The following is an 18,898-nucleotide window of genomic DNA, read 5'->3' on the forward strand; positions in this document are numbered from 1 at the left end:
CAAGCCTCATCCAGCACTCAGCAGAGAAGTGTGAGCACGAGTGTGCATATTAACAAATTCTCAGTGGCAATGAAGCTGGTTTAATTTGGGGCTGTTGAAATTTTTTTCAGTCTGTGCCCACGATTCATCACATACCATTAACCACTATTTAAATACTTTCCCATCATGCTTTGTGCTTTTAAGGAGAGATCTTGTCAGGCATTCTTGAAAGCCTAGTATATGGTTATACACTGCTTACAGAGAATGTGGGAAACGTATTCATGTCACAGAGATGTTAGATAAGCTCAGAAGCTATTGTAAACTCACAGAACATTTATACATACACAGTAAATATTCTCCATATGGTTCTATTTGTTATAAATAACGTTCATGTGTGTACACATATGAAAGCATCAACTCAACATAAAGACTAAGCCTGCTGCATTGAGGTCTGAACTAGCAGTGAAGAGCACCTTACACACATAACTTTTGTTCTTTGTAATAATATCTGGGGAGCTCCTCAGGGTAAACAACCCTACCTAGAATGTGGGGAGCAGAGGAGGGCACATTTCAGCTACACCATTGTTTTCCAGAATAGGGGGGTGGGTCCCTTTCTTGCTTTGCTTTCCTTGTACAATGACTGTATCCTGCCTCTTACTGCTAAAGGAATACAAATGTCAGTGAAAATACTCGTGGATGAACTTGTCCCCCTAGGAATGCCTGGCTACCTCTCTGGCCATTTCCATTTTCCATCAGTTTTCCCCAGGTGGGTAGGAGGCAGCAAGAGTCTCTTCTGTTCCTTACCTAAGTGTAGGAGCTGTGATTGTCCCTTGTGCAAGGTGGCAGTATAGGAAAGCTCTTCAAACGCATTCCTCCCTGCCCTGCCCATCTATTACAGAGGACAACTGCCTCAACTTCACTGTGTTTTAAAAAACACCTCTTATTGCTAATGGATAATATGTATATATATATGAATGATTTATAGTTACTACTATCTTACTTCAGGAACATTTTTTACCAACATTCTGCAGGAGAAAGGCTAGAAAACTACACACAAAGGCAAACCATGAAACAAATCCCCCTTAAATCACTGATTTTTCCCCTTTGAATGCATGACTGCTTTTGGAAAATGGATCAAGGCCAAGAAAATTAAAAAAGGGGGGAAAAAAAGGTTCAATCTCAAAACAGACATCTTCATGCTAGCTGACAAATTCTGATGGATGTACCAATGACACACCATGTTTCAGCACAATGATTTTATATTTCTATATGAGTAAGAAGTCTGAAAAATCTGGCTTGTGAAATTCTAGCTAGGAATTATCTAGATAAAAGCATGGACTATGCATCAGTAGTTCTCCTGACCCTATTCAGCATTTTCTGTTTAGATATTTTTTGGCATGGTTTTGTTTATTGCTTTGGCAAACAGCTGCTTTATTCTCCTGGACCCCAATGCATGCTGATTTGAAAGCTTTACCAGAAATTTTAGAGCTGGTCAAGCTACTTTAAGTCTCAAACACATTTTCCCCATATGGAAGAAAACCTTAGGTGAAGATTTTCTTCCAACATTCTTTATAGACCAACTCTGTTAAAGTCAATAAAAGCAGTTCACTGGCAACAATAAGCCTTTGATAGAGCCAGTATTTGCACTACAAGCAGAACTGACTACCCTATTCTAATATTACTGAAACACACAAGTAAATGGCTTGTTCATTACCCCTGGTGTATGCCAAATATGTTTAAAGGTATTTTGAAAAAGCAGGCACTACTCACCTTGAAGGCACAATTCATTAAGTGTGGTCTTTATTCAGATGGGGTGAAGGAATAGCCAGTCAACTTTGGATATCAACATCCTTCACAACCTTGAAGTTTGTCTGGGTGGCAGTAATCTTATTCCAAAACACCGTGTTTAAGAAAAATTAATTTCAGAATTTGAAGAATATTTTATTATGGAATACAAAAATACTATCTATGTAAAAACAATAAGTTAGTTTATTTACAGTACTTTGCACTATTCTGCTCTAGGGTTTCCTTTGCAGTGGATTTATTTTCAATGTTTTACATGCCTTTACAATTTTGCACAAAGCATTTCCAAAAGCATGTCATCCATGTTCACTGATCCAATGATGGGCCTAAAGAATAGTTCAGCAATCACATTAGCATTAATAGATCTTAACAAGGACAGAACAACATTCAGCTTGGCAAATCTGGCTTCATCATCTCTGTGAATGAGTCTGACATGTTCATTTAGAGCTTGTTGAGCTTCCCTCTGCAGTCCTTCAATGTACTGTGTACACTGCAGCCCAGGTAGATCTGAAACGTAAAACAAATTTTGTTTACATAGTTTTGTCCATAAAAACAACATTCTTCTCACAGAAAAACCTATAAACCAGCATTCTTCTCATAAGAGCTACTAACAGATTAGAATTATTGCTCAAAGAATGAAACAAATGAAATTGCTAGAGGACTTCTCTATGCAGAATCAGCACATCAAATTTTGTAGAAGAGTTTGCATTCTTAATCCTGATGGTGCTCTGGATGCTCAATACTTTTCTTCATTCCACAATCTTGAAACACAACATTTGCTAGCATTCGTTTTAGTGTTAAACACATTATCTCATGAAACAAACAAACAAAAACTTTTAAGAATGCTCTCCAAAACACCTTTAGAGTGACAAATGCAGTCTGCAAACAGTGGACATGACAATAAAAATAATTTGCTAACTTTTCTCTTCTACATTATTCACATTTAAGGCATCTTCTGACAACTGTTTCTCAGTAGCTCCATATTACAACTGGCAAGAAGCATTAACTGCAATGTATGACAGAAAGTTTCCTAGTGAACCATGGCAAGGATTAAGAGCACAGAATTTCCCCTTTTCGGTCTAAGTTCAACACCAGGAGCACGGTAGTAGCGTATTTAGGAAATGCCCTATCCAATTTGCCATCTACCTTCCAGGTAAAACACCAGCATGAGAATGAATCACTCATGCATCTATGGAAGTCTCCACGGAGAGATCATGGCTATAAAAAAACCCATCATAAATACTACACACAAAGCCCACGAAGCACGTTGTTCCTGGAAGCCCTGAGCCTTCTCTTGTCTTTACACTGGGTGCAACCCTCCCGAGGAAAGCACGCTTAGACCCGCCACAATTCGGACGGCCGGTGGCCAGCGGCGGCGACGAGCGTTTCCCCCGATCCAACCTCCCTCTGGGCAGGCGCTGCCGGGCGCCCCCCTCGGAAACTGAGAGAGAACCGATGCTGGATTCTCACGTTCCATAAACGACCGCCTGGGTTTGCGGACCCCGTCAGCCCCTGGGACCCACGAACTTGCCGCAACCGGTAACGCTGCAAGCGGAGGGGCCGTTAATGCCTGCGAGCCCTAAGGAGAAGACAGTGAGAGCATACCTTCCTCCCCGTCCGCCTCCTCCACCATCTCTTTCTTCGTGAGGAAAACGACGGGTGTCCCTCGCTTCCTGAGGACACAGTGAGGCTCCCCCGTGATAATTGAGAACCCAGCTGCCCCGCACTGCCACTCACCTGGGTTGAAGAGCACCGTCCCCTTGAGGTAAGCGTACTCTTTGGTGCTGATATCCAGGCTCCAGCACTTGGTCAGGAAGCCCTTGATAGCCTGAATCTCGGCGGCCGAGGGCAGGTGCGAGCCGCTGCCGCCTCCGGGGCCGTCGTGCGGGCGGCCCGCCGCCGGTCCGCGTGGCTGGGGCTGCTCCCCCTGCCGCCGAGTGGTGAGGATCCTCTGCAGCATGCTGGGCTCCGCGCTCTCCACTGTCTCGAAATGCACCCGGTCCTGCGCCAGCCCCAGCACTAACAGGGGCGCCCAGCAGCTCCGGACCAGCAGGAGCTGCTCCTCCAGGGGCAGCTCCTGGAAGCAGGGCACGTTCTGGACGAAACGCAACGTCTTCACTAGCACGGCTGAGGCAGCCTTGCATGCTACTTGCGGGCTCCTCAGGGCCACCCTCCTCCGTGACCCGCACGGGCAGCCGCGGGATGCCCGCCCTCGCCTCGGCCCCGCCGGCGAGGCCGCCCGCTCCTCGCTCCTGAGGATGTTGTAGAGAATGCTGCTGTGCCGCCTGCCGTCCGCGCAGCAACGGCAGCGCTCCATGCACGCCATGGCACCCGGCGACTACAGCACCCCAGCGGTGTGGCAGTCAGGGGTGGAAATCCAGCTGGGAGGTTCGGAGAGCGGTAGCTAGCGCCTTGGCCCGCTAGTGACGGACACTGTCTGCCTTCTGCCCGGCTCTTAACTTATTTATAACCGGCGGCTGTGTGCGCGTCTGCATGCGTGCGTGCGTGCGTGTGCAGCCGCAGGCGCTGTACCAGTGGTTCAAAGGGGCAGAGGCTTTTCTGGGTGGAAAAGAGGCGGGGCGGGGGGAGAAAGGGAAATAGGAAGAAAGAGGGGGGGAAGAAAAAAAAAAAAGAAAAAAAAAAGAAAAAAAAAAAAAGATAAAAATAAAAGAAACCACTCCTTTCCTCAGACAGTGATACCTAGAGGGAGCCGGCGAGGCGGCCGCGCCCGCCTACAGGATGCGGCATAATGAGCGGATGAACGCCAGCGCACTCACCTCGTTGTCCAGTGCGGTGCGGTGGAGCGTCCCTTCTTCCTCCCTCTCGTTCCAAGGCCCTGTCTCGTTTTATATTATCCCGGGCTTCTTTGAGCAGGGAAGGACGGGACGAGGAAGGCAGCTCATGCCGGCCTTTCGTTTTGCCCTCGCCATGAAGCACAGCGACCCGAGCCCGCGGTGACAGCCGTGGGGTCTGGTAGCGAAACGGCAAAATCAGCTGCCCTCCTGATGTGTTGCTGAGCTGTCGGGAGCAAGAGAAACAAAAGGTGGACTGACGACAAGGAGGACTGAATTGGTCCAAAGTATAAAAATCCCACGGGAGTGGAAAAAGACACCGTTAATGATACCAGGAGTTCGTGCATGTCCTTGTCCTAAGAAATGCTGCTAAGTGACACTCTAATGCTACTGTGAGGACAGGCAGAATCAGTCTCATGTACCTGCCCAAACTGTCTTTGTGAGGCTGAAGTGCAAGCAAAGCACAGTGAGGGTCCCTGAGGCTGATGCCGCTGCAACATCTGTGTGGATCTCCCATGAAATCATCCCCAACATCTATGTGACCTCCCATGGAACCATCCCCTATGAGTAATTCTCTTCATCAGCCTTGCAAAGCAGGGTCCATCTTTCTGATCTCACATTGCTCCATCCATCAGTTTCAAACATATCCATTTTCCTTTCAGGCTGTGCTTGTCCCAAAGTGAATCTTTCCTCCTAGACTTAGATATGGTCGAGACTCGGGTCATTGCCCTTGCAATTTTGACCTTGGACTCAAGTTGTGGGAACATTCTGCTTCTTATGGGAGGGTGCTGCTTACACAGGGCCATAAATGGATGCAATGTATAACTTGCACCAGGTCTAAAATAGAAATTTGTCCTGATGTAGCATTATTGTTCTCATGTGTCTAATTTTCAAGGAATTTCTCTTCCAACCATGTCTCAAATATAAATGCAGTTCTACTGTCATGTAATTATTTCACTGACACAGTTGATTTTATAACCCAACTTATGCAGAAAGGTTTTGCCTTTGATACTTGGGTCGACATGGGTATCCCATACTGAAACTTCATTTAGTGTGCAGTGACATTGTCCAAGTGTACATGGAATTTTATACCAGGTAGATTCTCTCTTTCAAAGCCAAAATACCTTGAAATATTTATTAGTGTTTTTCATGTTGATATTTAGCAATTTGATCAGACTTTGTTTTCAAGTTTCAATTCTGCCTGTCCATGGCTTTCAAGCTAAATTAAAGGCACCAAAGCTTTCTGTTTAACCCCCCCAAAGAAAACAGCATCACAGCATCGCATAATGTTAGAGGATGGAAGGGACCTCGCAAGATGTAGTCCAACACCCTGCCAGAGCAGGATCACATACCAGATTACACAGGAATGCATTGAGGCAGGTTTTGAACAACTTCAGAGAGGGAGACTCCACAAGCCCTCTGGGCAGCCTGTTCCAGTGCTCTGTCACCCTCACAGTGAAAAAAAATTTTCCTCATGTTTCCATGGAACTTCCCATGCCTCAACTTCCACTCATTGCCCCTTGTGTTGTCATTTGGCATCACTAAGAAGAGCCTGGCTCTGTCCTCCCTCTGTCCTCCTGGCACTCACCCCTTACATATTTATGAACATGAAGGTCATCTCTCAGTCTTCTCCAAACTAAAGAGTCCCAGCTCCCTCAGTCTCTGCTCATAAGGAAGATGTTCCAATCCCTTGATCATTTTTGTGGCTCTGTGCTGGAATCTTTTAAGCAGTTCTCTGAAGTCCTTCTTGAACTGAGGGACCCAGAACTGGACATGATATTCCAGATGCAGCCTTATCAGGGCAGAGTAGAGGGTGAGGAGAACCTCTCTTGACCCACTGACCACAGCCTTTCTAATCCATCCCAGAATGGCATTGGCCTTCTTCTCCACAAGAGGACATTGCTGGCTCATGGTCAACCTTCCATCCACCAGGATCCCCCAGGTCATTTCCCCTTCACTGCTCTCCAGCAGCTCAGTCCTCAGCCTATACTGATACCTGGGGTTATTCTTTCCCAGGTGCAAGACTCTACACTTGCCCTTGTTGAACATCATTAAGTTTCTCCCTTCTCAACTCTCCAGACTATCTAAGTCTCACTGAATGGCAGCACAACCCTATGGTGTGTCAGCCACCCCACTCAGTTTGGTGTCATCAGCAAACTTGCTGACGGTGCACTCTGTGCCCTCATTCAGGTCACTGATGACTGTATTGAACAGTACTGGTCCCAGTACTGACCCCTTAGGAACTCCAGTAGGTACACGCCTCCATCTAGACTCCATCCCATTGACCACAACTCTGACTTCTTTCCTCACAGACAGGTAATTATGTTTTGGTGGGAAATGCATAAAAATACTTTTAGCAAAAATTGAATGCATCTGATTTCTGCTAAAAGATCTAATGTGTTGCCAAGATCCTTATGGTACATCGTGAATAGAGGCACGTGCATCCAGACAAATAATTACTTATTTGTGCCTTTTTTCCTATCTTGGAGGTTTTCTTGTGAGATTTTTTTTTTTAAACTCAGACAAAAGCCTTGGATATGAAGGTCATACAGTACAGTCTTGGCAGTCTTAATGTTTAATGTTGCTCTTCAGTGTCTCTGTATCGCTTCTCTGGTAGCACATTTGGTTCTTGGCCAGAGGGCGAGGCATCAGTTTCAGAACAAGACCAAACAAGCATTTGTTTTTATGTCAGTGATTTAGTGCATCAGCTTCAGAGCAAGCTTGCTTTTTTGGTTGTTTTTTTTTCCCATTGTAGAAATTGGATCCTGATATTCTGTAAATACCTTCTATTCCTTCCAGTATAAACACTGGAAAATAAAATCTGCTCTTAATATCAGACGTAAAACTGAGACTCGGTTTGGTGATTAGCACAAGAGAAGTGTGGGGGTTTTTTGACTCTGGGGGAAAAAAAAAAGTGTTATGAGGATATGATTAGCCAGATGTCTTTTGTGTAAGAGAAATACTTCATTAAAACAAGGCTTAGGAAATTAAAATCACTGCTGGTTTTCATGCATTTCTCATTGTGACTGTCCATTTTTCAAACTGATCACCATTCATAGTTCCCCTATTTTAATGGGGTGCTTACTTGAAAATAAGAAGGGATTAAGGGAGAGGTATTATCATGAATCATGTTCTACCTATATGCTTTGCCATGTATTCCTGTGCCTCCTCCCTTGATAGGTAATAGATTCCTTGGGAGGATCATATTAAAAGCCTGATTGATGCTGCATGAGCCAAAGGCAGTTGTAGTCAAGGCATGATGACCTGAATGTACAGAGCTTTTGTAGCTGCCCTAAGGCTGTGATTTGACTGTTCTTACTGCATTTCATCACCAGCTCACCTAACAGTACATGTTTGTTCTGGATCAGGATGAGCATATGGTGACATTTCTCTGGAATGAGCCAGAGTATATTAAAAAGAATTTATGCTGGTTTTAGGCTTTTCTGCCAGCTGCTTGAAAGTAGGTGATGCATCAGCTGTAATAAAGCAAAAGCAACACTTCAACATATCTTAACCAAACCAGGACATGAAAAGGGGAAAGTTATGCATTTGTTTGTTTATTTATTTTGATCAGATCTGTGCTTTGCATGGTGTGGACATGGTGGTTTGGATACAGAAATAGGAATCTTGAATTTAAATTTACAACAGTAAATAGGACTGTGCACTTCATTGTCATATTTCCACTGGCAGACATCCAGTTTAAGGAGGCCTTTACATATTCCAGCCTGGTGTGGGTTTTCATTGTTGTGTGGGGTTTTTTCCCTCACATCCATGGCCTTATTCACCTTAGCTCTTGCAATTAGGTTTCAGGGGAGGTAAAACAGGGGGAAGAGAAGCAACACTAAACTTTTTTCCAGTTAAAGGTACTCATCTTCACATCAAAAAAGATTACATTTTCTTTGGGCTCTCTTTCTGTTGGTCCTAGTGATCTAAAACCACTTAGGCATGCTGTTGGAGGTTAGCCATTTCAGTGTTTACATAAAAGTAATAATAGATGATTTATTTTTTTGTCCAAAATGACTTCATATGGCTCCCAAACACCTGCCATTATGACATTCCTAAGGGTTCAGTCCTATAAGGGCTGTCTGAGCCAATCTAGTAGCTCACTGGAACTGAGAGGTCACTCCCACAGATGCACTTGCTGCCACTGCATTCCTTTTCATGGAATCATAGATTTGTTAGGGTTGGAAGGGACCTTAAGGATCATCTTGGGACACCTCACACTAAATCAGGTAGCTCAGAGCCACATCCACCCCGGCCTTAAAGACTCCCTGGGGTGGGGCATCTACCACCTCCCTGGGCAAACCATTCCAGTGTCTCCCCACCCTCATGGTGAAGAATTTCTTCCTGTCATCCAATCTGAATCTACCCATTTCTATTTTTTTTTCCATTCTCTCTAGTCCTGTCATTACCTGACATCCTAAAAGTCCCTCACCTGCCCCATTTTCCCCCTTTTTCCCTTCAAATCCCAGAGCACCTGGGCTCTGTTGGAGTCTCCTCCCACCCCATCTGTGGCCACTTTGCCTTCCCCACCCACTCCCCTTTTTAATCCCCCCCCAGGAAAGGCAGAAGCCCCAAGACGAGCCCATCTGGGCTGAGGGATCCTCCTCTTATTGCCGGTGAGTCCACATGGTGTGCTCTGGGTGATGGTGGTGGTGACAACAAAGGCCGGGGGGCCTGGTGGCCCCCCGGCTGTTAGGATCAGGATTGTTGATTACTTTACTATTATCTGTGGGTGCTGGCTGGGCCTCCTTAGTAGGGCTGAGCATTGCTGAGAGCATCCTTGGAAGTAAAACCCTTGTTTAAGCATTTATTTTATGCCACAGCTCCTTCAGGAGCAGCTTTATAAAAATGCCCAGCCCTTCTTAATTCTGTGGAACAAATCCCATCATTCTGTCTGTCCTTAAAAGTTCTATATCCTTTTGCAAACTCCACTGCTGTTCAGTCTGGAGAAGAGAAGGCTCTGCGGAGACCTTATTGTGGCCTTCCAGTATCTGAAGGGGCCATACAAGAAAGCTGGGGAGGAACATTTTAGTGTGTTAGGTAGCGATAGGACTAGGGGGAATGGGAAAAAAAATAGGAATGGGTAGATTCAGATTGGATGTTAGGAAAAGTTTTTCACCATGAGACTGGAACAGGTTGCCAAGGAGGGTGGTAGAAGCCTCATCCCTGGAGGTTTTTAAGGCCAAGCTGGATGTGGCTCTGAGCAACCTGATCTAGTGTGAGGCATCCCTGCCCATGACACAGGGGTTGGAACAAGATGATCCTTGAGGTCCTTTCCAACCCTAAAAAGCCTATGACTTTCATTATTGTTCCTTTCGCTTTCTCTATTTAAAAATTTTCAACTTCCAGTTTTCTATGTTAGTTTTCCTTAGCATGCCTACTTCTTGTCCTTCACTTTCTCTTTCACATATCCATCCTATGGCTACTCTTATCACCACTCAGTGGCAGTGCCTTTCATCCTTCTTTGCAGTAATTAATCTTCTGCTCATTATTAACTTCTTCACAGGTGCATCTCACCTAGGAATGAACATGAATGTGTTTCACTTGCTGCTTGTCCCTCTGATCTAAGCTGCCTATATAGACATTGGAGACTAACATTTCTTTGGTCAGTCGCTCTTCTGTTCAATGCTCTGCATTTTCCTGGATATCTGGGCGGGGGGGGGGGGGGGGGGGACCCAAAACAACCCACAGCCTCAGCATACCATTCAGTAAAGATAAACTTCCTCCACTTTGAATTCAGCATTCAGTGTTTCTATCTTCTTGTCATGGCAACTGAAAAACCCACAAACAACTTCACATTCATCAAATGTAGAAGGGTTCTAACACTAGCCAATAATATTAAAGAAGATGAAATCATAATAATTCTGTTTCAATTCCTTAAATCAAAATGAAATGAGAGAGGCTTACATATATGTGTGTACACACATATACATACCTTCATCAATGCTCCAGGCTCTTTTTTATCTTTGTTTCTAAGTAAATCTAGCAAAGTAACACTTCACATGCATTAACCAAAGGTTAACATAATGTAAATGGCATTCTATCATGAATACACACTAATTTCTACTTGTAAATTAAGTTCTTTTATTGCTTGATTAGTATTTGTGGCAGAACTGCCCCTTCCCTGTATTAGTGCTAAGCAGCTCTGCTTTCATCTCATCAGCTCGATCTTCTAGAAGGGTAAACTCTATCTCTTTAGCCAAGTTGATACTCAAGGCTAAGCTAAGCCAATTGTGTGGGTAAAGAGACTAAAATGAGTTTGATATAAAAGAGAAATACTAAGGAAATGCAAACCTATGAAAGCACAATATTTTAGTACTAACCTTTTGGTGGAAGGTGTTTACAGAATCAAATAGCTTCAGTGAATGCCCTCCTTCAAACTGACTGTTTCAGAAGGCTGAGCCAGGTAGGTTACAACAAAGTGACAGCCAGGTACCTATCTCTCTCCTGTATTCTATGATCACTCTCAAACTTTCACTTAACATTAAATAAAAGTTATCCTGAACAAACTGTAGCTTATTGAGAGCTGGCTGAACATGAGCCAGCAATGTGCCTGGGTGGTCAAGAAGGCAAATGGCATCCTGGCCTGCATCACAAATAGTGTGGCCAGCAGGAGCAGGGAAGTCATTCTGCCCCTGTACTCAGCACTAGTTAGGCCACACCTTGTGTCCAGTTTGGGGATCCTCAGTTTAGGAAAGATGTTGAGATGCTGGAAAGTGTCCAGAGAAGGGCAACAAAGCTGGTGAGAGGTCTCGAGCACAATCCCTATGAGGAGAGGCTGAGGGAGCTGGGGTTGTCTAGCCTGGAGAAGAGGAGGATCAGGGGAGATCTTACTGCTCTCTACAACTACCTGAAAGGAGGTTGTAGCCAGGTGGGGGTTGGTCTCTTCTCCCAGACAACTAGCACCAGAACAAGAGGACACAGTCTCAAGCTGCACTAGGAGAAGTTTAGGCTGGAGGTGAGGAGAAAGCTCTTCATTGTAAGAGTAATTGGCCATTGGAATGTGCTGCCCAGGGAGGTGGTGGAGTCCCTGTCTCTGAAGGTGTTCAAACAAGGATTGGATGTGGCACTTGAAGTGTTTGTTTAGTTTCATAGTTTCATTCAGGGTTGGAAGGGACCACAAGGATCATCTAGTTCCAACCCCCCTGCCATGGGCAGGGACACCCCACACTAGATCAGGCTGGACAGAGCCTCATCCAGCCTGCTCTTAAACACCCCCAGGGACGGGGCCTCGACCACCTCCCTGGACAACCCATTCCAGGGTCTCACCACTCTCATGGTGAAGAACCTCCTCCTCACATCTAGCCTGAATCTCCCCACCTCCAGCTTCATTCCATTCCCCTTAGTTCTATCACTACCTGAGATGCTGAGAAGTCCTTCCCCAGCCTTCCTGTAGGCCCCCTTCAGATACTGGAAGGCCACAATTAGGTCACCTCGGAGCCTTCTCTTCTGCAGACTGAACAGCCCCAACTCCTTCAGTCTGTCCTCATAGGAGAGGTGCTCCAGCCCTCTGATCATCCTTGTGGCCCTTCTCTGGACACGTTCCAGCACCTCCACATCCCTCTTGTAATAGGGGCTCCAGAACTGGACACAGTACTCCAGGTGGGGTCTCACCAGGGCTGAGTAGAGGGGGAGGATCACCTCCCTCGACCTGCTAGCCACACTTCTCCTGATGCAGCCCAGGATCTGATTGGCTTTGCGGGCTGCAAGTGCACATTGAGAGCTCATGTTGAGCTTTTTGTCCACCAGCACCCCCAAGTCTCTCTCCTCAGGGCTACTTTCCAGCCAGTCACTGCCCAGCCTGTATTTGTGCCTGGGATTGCCTCTACCCAGATGCAGGACCCTGCACTTGCTCTTATTGAACTTCATGAGGTTGGCTTGTGCCCACCTTTCCAGCCTGTCAAGGTCCCTCTGGATGGCCTCCCTTCCCTCCAGCGTGTCTGCTGCACCACACAGCTTGGTGTCATCAGCAAACTTGCTGAGGGTGCACTCAATGCCACTGTCCATGTCCCCCACAAAGATGTTGAACAAGACAGGTCCCAGGACTGATCCCTGAGGGACTCCGCTTGTCACTGGCCTCCACTGGGACATGGAGCCATTGACAGCCACTCTTTGGGTGCGGCCGTCAAGCCAGTTCCTTATCCATCTAGTGGTCCACCCATCAAACCCATGTGTCACCAGTTTGGAGACCAGGATGTGATGCGGGACAGTGTCGAAGGCTTTGCTCAGGTCCAGGTAAACGACATCAGTTGCTCGCCCCTCATCTATTAATTTTGTCACCTGCTCATAGAAGGCCACCAGGTTGGTCAGGCAGGATTTGCCCTTGGCGAAGCCATGCTGACTGCTCCCAATCACCTCTTCACTATTCTTTTGAGCGAGTTGTCATGAGGTGTTAGGTATTAGGTAATAGGTTGGACTTAATGATCTCTGAGGTTTTTTCCAACCTGGCTGATTCTATGAATATTGGGAACAAGGGATGCTTTAGGGTGTCAGGTAATGATAGGACTAGGGGGAATGGGAAAAAAAAATGGGTAGAATCAGTTTGGATGTTAGGAAGAGGGTTTTCCCCCATGAGGGTGGTGAGACACTGGAACAGGTTGCCCAGGGAGGTGGTAGAAACCTCATCCCTGAAAGTTTTTAAGGCCCAGCTGGATGTGGCTCTAAGCAATCTCATCTAGTTTGAGGTGTCCCTGTCCATGGTGGAGGGGTTGGAACTGGATGACCCTTGAGGTCCCTTCCAACCGTAAAAATGCTACCACTCTAAAACAATTTTGCAGTTTAGGCTGAATGGTAGGAAAAAATTCTTCATAGAAAGATTGGTTTGCCATTGGAATGGGCTTGCCAGGGAGGTGGTGTAGTTAACATCCCTGGAAGTCTTTAAAATAAGACTGGATGAGGCACTTAGTGCCATGGTTTAGTTGATTAGATGGTGTTGGGTGATAGGTTGGACTTGATGATCTTTAAGTTCTTTTCTGACCTGGTTCATTCTGTGATTTTTGTGATAAATATATTTCCCTTTATTCTCCTTCTGGTAACATTTGTTGAAAGGTTAGCTGGCTTGCGTTTGGAAACAGGATAGGGCTCTGGATTTAGAGGTGGGAGACATCCTCTCTTTTTTTCCAAACTGTGGAAACCATACTTCATTAACATTTTCTTCCTAGTGAAATTACCCTAGAATAGGACTATTTTGCTATTTTACTAATTTTGCTGCCATCTCAAGCATGTCTTTCCAGGTTCTGGCTTTGAAAGTGTGGTTGCCTTAGAAGAGGAAGATTGGGAATTCCTTCTTTTACACATACATCAACTATGTATGCAGAGGGTCCACGTGAGAAAAATAAAACCCCAAAACCTAAAGTGTTATTGTTGACACTTCATTGTCTCTTTCTTGCATTAAGAAATATACTCTGTTTAAATCTTTCACTCCTTTCAAGGACAAGTTGTCTTCTCACATGTGTAACAAGAGTAAATCACATCATTACCTTGGACTTTTAATCTCAGAACTTCAGGAGCATGGTGTGAGAATGAGAAATTAGGCTGTTGCTGGTTGTAGATGTTAATATCTGAATCTTTGGAATAAAACAGCCATGTATTGCTGTAGATTTGAAATAGGAAATTTCACCTAATAGTTTGTAGTTTCCTTTCATGCTGCTTCTAAGGTAAACTTGTGTGCTTTTCTTTACCAGACTTGCCAAGAGGTTGGTCCTTTGCACACACAAATCCCAGAAGTTCCCTGGAGACCTTCTTTACCTCTCGAAGGTATTCTTCCCTTTGACCTCTAAATTCCATAACAGTTCAGTTCTTATAAATGTTTCTGGGTCATAGCCTGCCTGAATCTTTGCCAGTCTTTCCAAGTAAGCGAAGAACAGTTCACTCTGCGGCCAATCAGGCTATAATTTAAAATGTGGAGAAAGAAGAGAGGAAAATTACCTTACTGAAACTGGGTGAGTGTCGGTTATTTGGTTGGGTTTTTATCCCCCAAGGTCTTGCTTAGGAAAGAATATGAGGAGTCTTGAATCACTTCTATGGTAAATGCTGAACTCCACCACAATTCATGGCATTCTTCTGATTACTAGAATTCCCCAAGTGTAAGGGCTGATGTAAAATGTAGCACCCCTGACTGTTAATTGGAAGTTCTCTGAGGTTTTTATCCTCCCCAGCCATTTAAATGAGTTGTTTTACTAAGTCTAGAAAGAGTAGCAATGACAAAATGGAAATGTCACAGTCCAAGTCCTCCAGGCTCCCAGTTATAGCACCTTCATTCCTCTAGCTAAATTAAAACAGCAGTGGTTTCACATCTTTGTTTTGATGGGTAGAAATATTCCTAATATCTTTGATATGATCCCCATAACTACTACAGCTCCCTGGTGTGATGAAGTAATATAACAAGGAAATCCTCTGTGTTCCTGGCATGTGGTGTGTGTGCTGTACTGTGAGATTAATTTGAGGAGGATGATACACTACTGAAAGGAAATTAACAGTGGTATGATTTTTTTTCTCCAAACATTTAAAAGCTGAGGTGAAGTTGCTGAAACACCACCATTTCATTGTCTCTGTTGCTGACACAGCTCATGTTGGAACAGTTTTATTAAAGTCATTACAGGGTCAATAGAAAATCTCCATGCATATCTGAGGTGTTCTGAGTGATTTATTTGAGTCCATGGGTATTCATTATAGTGATATTCATTCATGTTTCCATTGACAGGCAGAACAATGTCACTGGTAATGCCCGGAGTAAATTATATCATTGTAGAGCTAGATTTTAATGCAACAAAATTAAATTTAGGATAACTCTTAAAGTTTGACAATTAAGGAAAGTTTAAGGACATATATCAGGCAGTACTTGTCATCCTAAATTGTTCTGCTCTGTGTAAGTGTTGACATGCAGTAGGCTTTGTGACACAGAAACGGACTTCTCATCTGTAATCTTGGCTATAAGTGCAAGGGAAAGAAGGCAGTGAGAGAGCCTGTGCTAAATTCCCTCACTTTGTCTGGTTCATAGGTACTCAGTATCCATACATGCTTTTCAGTGCCACACTTCTTAGAGTTCTGCACTTTTCTGTATTAAGTGTTTGCTGTTGTATACAGCTATCAAAAGATTCTCTTCAGTGAATATTTGTGTCCATACCTGGACACAGTACTCCAGCTGGGGTCTCACATGAATGGTGTAGAGGGGAAGAATCTTCTCTTGACCTGCTGGCCACACTTGATGCAGCCCAGGATACAAATGGCTTTCTGGGCTGCAGTTGCTCACTGGTGGCTCTTGTTGAACTTCTCATCTACCAGCACCCCCAAGTCCTTTTCCTCGGGGCTGCTCTCAAGCCAGTCACATGTCACATTTCTAACACTGGAGTTACTCAGTACAAACAATTCACATGCTATTATCCCTGATTTGACAGTTAAAAATGAGTGAAAACTTCAGTGTTTTAATTCAGTGAAAAATAAAGGGTTAATGAGGAAGGGGTGTGGGTTTATTTTCACATTTTAAAGCTGTACCTGCGTGATAATTTTGTTGCATGTAACTGCTCTGCCCAGCAACTTTGGCCAGTGAAACAGTAGAGCGTAACAGTCCCATAGTGAACTGATAAAGGGTATGAAAATAATGAACCCTTGGGTTATCTACAGAGAAAACAGGTTGCTTTTTGCCTTTAACTTTGTTTACCTTCTTCATGGCAGGCCAAGAGCCAAGCAAAAGGGAATGGAATGCTAAGTAGGCAAAGCAAAGTTTCTATCACCAAAGCATATTTACACCTTTCCAGTTGAGAATGTTTGGTGAATATCAAAAGATTTATTTGGCTCTTAATTGTATGTAAGAGGTAAGTGATTTTTTTTTAAATTAAACAAAAAGTAGTCAGAAAATTTTCCATTAAATTTTCCCTTTGCTTATGCCAGGAGAAAAGAAATCATTTCCATAAACTTCAGATTTCTATGCCAGAGCTAGCATTAAAATTGCTTCAGAAATATACATTCATGCATATCACATATGGATGTACTTGTGGATGGCAGATCATGACTATATTAATGAATTGAAAAGTTCCAAATCTGATGACTGCTGAAAAGTTTTCTTTCCTAAACCACTCTAATCAATTGGGGTGAAGCAGAGCAGCACAGATTCATTTGATTCACTATTGGATTGAAAGTTTTTCACAGAATTGTCTCTGCCAACTTTAGTTTCATGTTTTTTTAGATCATAAAAGTGTGCAGTAAGAATACAAATCCATTTCCCAATGGTTACAGGAGTAGTGAATATGTAAATGGTTTGCACCTGTAGTTCAATGTTCAATTTACCAGTCTGGGGATGGCCTGAATCTTTTTATACAAAAAAAGAGCACTGAATCAAATAAGCTGATTTGTAAACTAACTTGAGGGAGGGAACCAAAAAACCCTCAACCTCAGGGGAAACAAATCAAAACAAAACAAATAAAGACCAAACTAGATTATTTTCAAAAGTGCTAGGAAAAAAAATCAGGGTAACAAGAGTGACTGAAAAACAATTCATGACCTGCAGTGTGATTCAGACAAATAGTAGCATCAGAAAGTTGTTCTAGGAGCCTGCAAACACCTTGATTTTCCCTCTAGCTCATTTGATTTTGACTCTGAGAATAATCCATCCATCCATTCCTTTCCCTCAATAACTAATATTGTTGGTGCCTTTGAATTAATTTCTACTTAATCTTCTAGCTAGGGTGATTTTTTTAATGTTTCATTTATTAAGAGCCTGTATGGTAGAAAAACTCATGGGCAAGCCAAGTCCTAAAAAATGCTCAGATAGTAATCAGGTGGAGCAGAATCTTGACCAGTGTTCCTATAAATTGCATGCTACCTTTATGGGGCCAGGTTAGTCCCTAGTTTTCCATTTCACATTTTGTGTTTTAGCATGATAGTTAACTTCATTAGTTTGAGGCCCAAGCCTGTGTAAAGTTCTGTCAGTGCCTAACTTCAAACATATCAATATTTTCTTGTGAACTCAAGAGATCTAGTCTGAGCATAATGTTTGCGAACTTAGAATGTTGGAGAATATGCCTTTGTGGCTTAATTAAACTAAAATATCTCTCCCTTAATCTCTTTATTATATCCTTGCAATTTAGACCTAAATTAAAACCAAATGATTGGAACATGTATGAATATTTAACTTGGTTTATTCCTAATTCTTTGGCTGCACACTTGCTAATAGACATTTTCACCAGTGAAAACCTACCTGCCTTGTTGGTCCTTTTCTGCCATGTCTTCATTTACTGGGAATGGCACAAGGTTGATCTCAGAGCAAAAGAAGCTCTAGCAAAAGAATGCAGAAGAGCAGAATGCACTCTGCATAGCTTGCGTGTTGATTACATTGTTAGAGCATTCTGTTACTTGGAATTTGGAACTGTAGAAACACTAAAATCTGTTGTGTATGTATGTGTGGCAATTTTAGGCTGTGCCTGGCAAATTTTCCACAGATATTGAACAGAAAGTGATAGAATGTAAATAAATTATTTTCCCTTTAACATCCAATAGTAATGTTTAAATAGTCCCATTGTTCTGAAAACTAACATAAAGTACTAATAAGCTACTCTGTGCTTTTCTCCTTTTTTTCTCTTGTCCTGTGTACGGGGGAAGGGTGGGAAGAAGAGGAACCTGTTGTTAACCCCCTGGTTTTGTCCAGGGGGGTTCTTGTGTTGTTTACCAATTGTAAATATATGTAAATATTGTATATTTTGTACATACTCACTGCATTCCATATTTCTAGATTATAGTGTGCTTGCAAATGTAACTTCATTTGCTTCCATCTGAGCTAGTCTGGCAATTTTATTTTGGGGGGGTAATTTCAACCCACCACAGTAGGAAAAAGAACACGATCACTAGTAGATAAGCTAGAGATGTAACCTACTTTGCTTTCTCCCCCACCTCATATTTATACAGCACTAGTCTCTGTCTAATCTGTACTAAATAATCCATGTTAATCTTTACTCTGACCAGAGCATTAAGTTTGCTTTAAAAGAAGAAGCAATTTACTAAAATGAAATAATGTGCTTTCTTGTACATTCTCACTTGCTTTAACTGGATGCTCTGCGCTCTGATGGTTGGCAGTATTGATTTTTTAACTAATGGTAAAAGCATTTCTATAGCTGACAGCTTGCAGGATTTGCATCACTGCTGGCAGAGACTGGTTTCGTGTACATGGTTCTTTTACTACTTGGGAAAGTTTATCATCCATGTGATGTTTAGGCCTGCAGTTACAGAGAGTTTGACACACAAATTGCCTTGGTCCTGGCACACATTGGAAGGATTAGAACTAAGAATGACAGGTTCAGTATCTATATTAAGCAGCAAGTACAGACTTT

General features: G+C 43.5%; 1 protein-coding gene across 1 annotated transcript; it reads right to left on the bottom strand.

Annotated features, from left to right (window-relative positions):
* Positions 1-305: 305 nt before the first annotated feature.
* NR0B1 (nuclear receptor subfamily 0 group B member 1) lies at positions 306-4,272 on the bottom strand. Its single transcript, XM_068155037.1, has 2 exons — positions 3,520-4,272; positions 306-2,289 (listed from the first exon to the last, which is right to left on the bottom strand). The coding sequence occupies exons 1-2, from the start codon at positions 4,106-4,108 to the stop codon at positions 2,045-2,047; spliced, it is 834 nt and encodes a 277-aa protein (XP_068011138.1). The 5' UTR covers positions 4,109-4,272; the 3' UTR covers positions 306-2,044.
* Positions 4,273-18,898: the final 14,626 nt, after the last annotated feature.

Source organism: Melanerpes formicivorus, unplaced genomic scaffold, assembly GCF_026170545.1.
Source record: "Melanerpes formicivorus ecotype bairdi unplaced genomic scaffold, bMelFor1.0.p_v2 SCAF_30, whole genome shotgun sequence".
NCBI classification, from domain to species: Eukaryota; Metazoa; Chordata; class Aves; order Piciformes; family Picidae; genus Melanerpes; species Melanerpes formicivorus.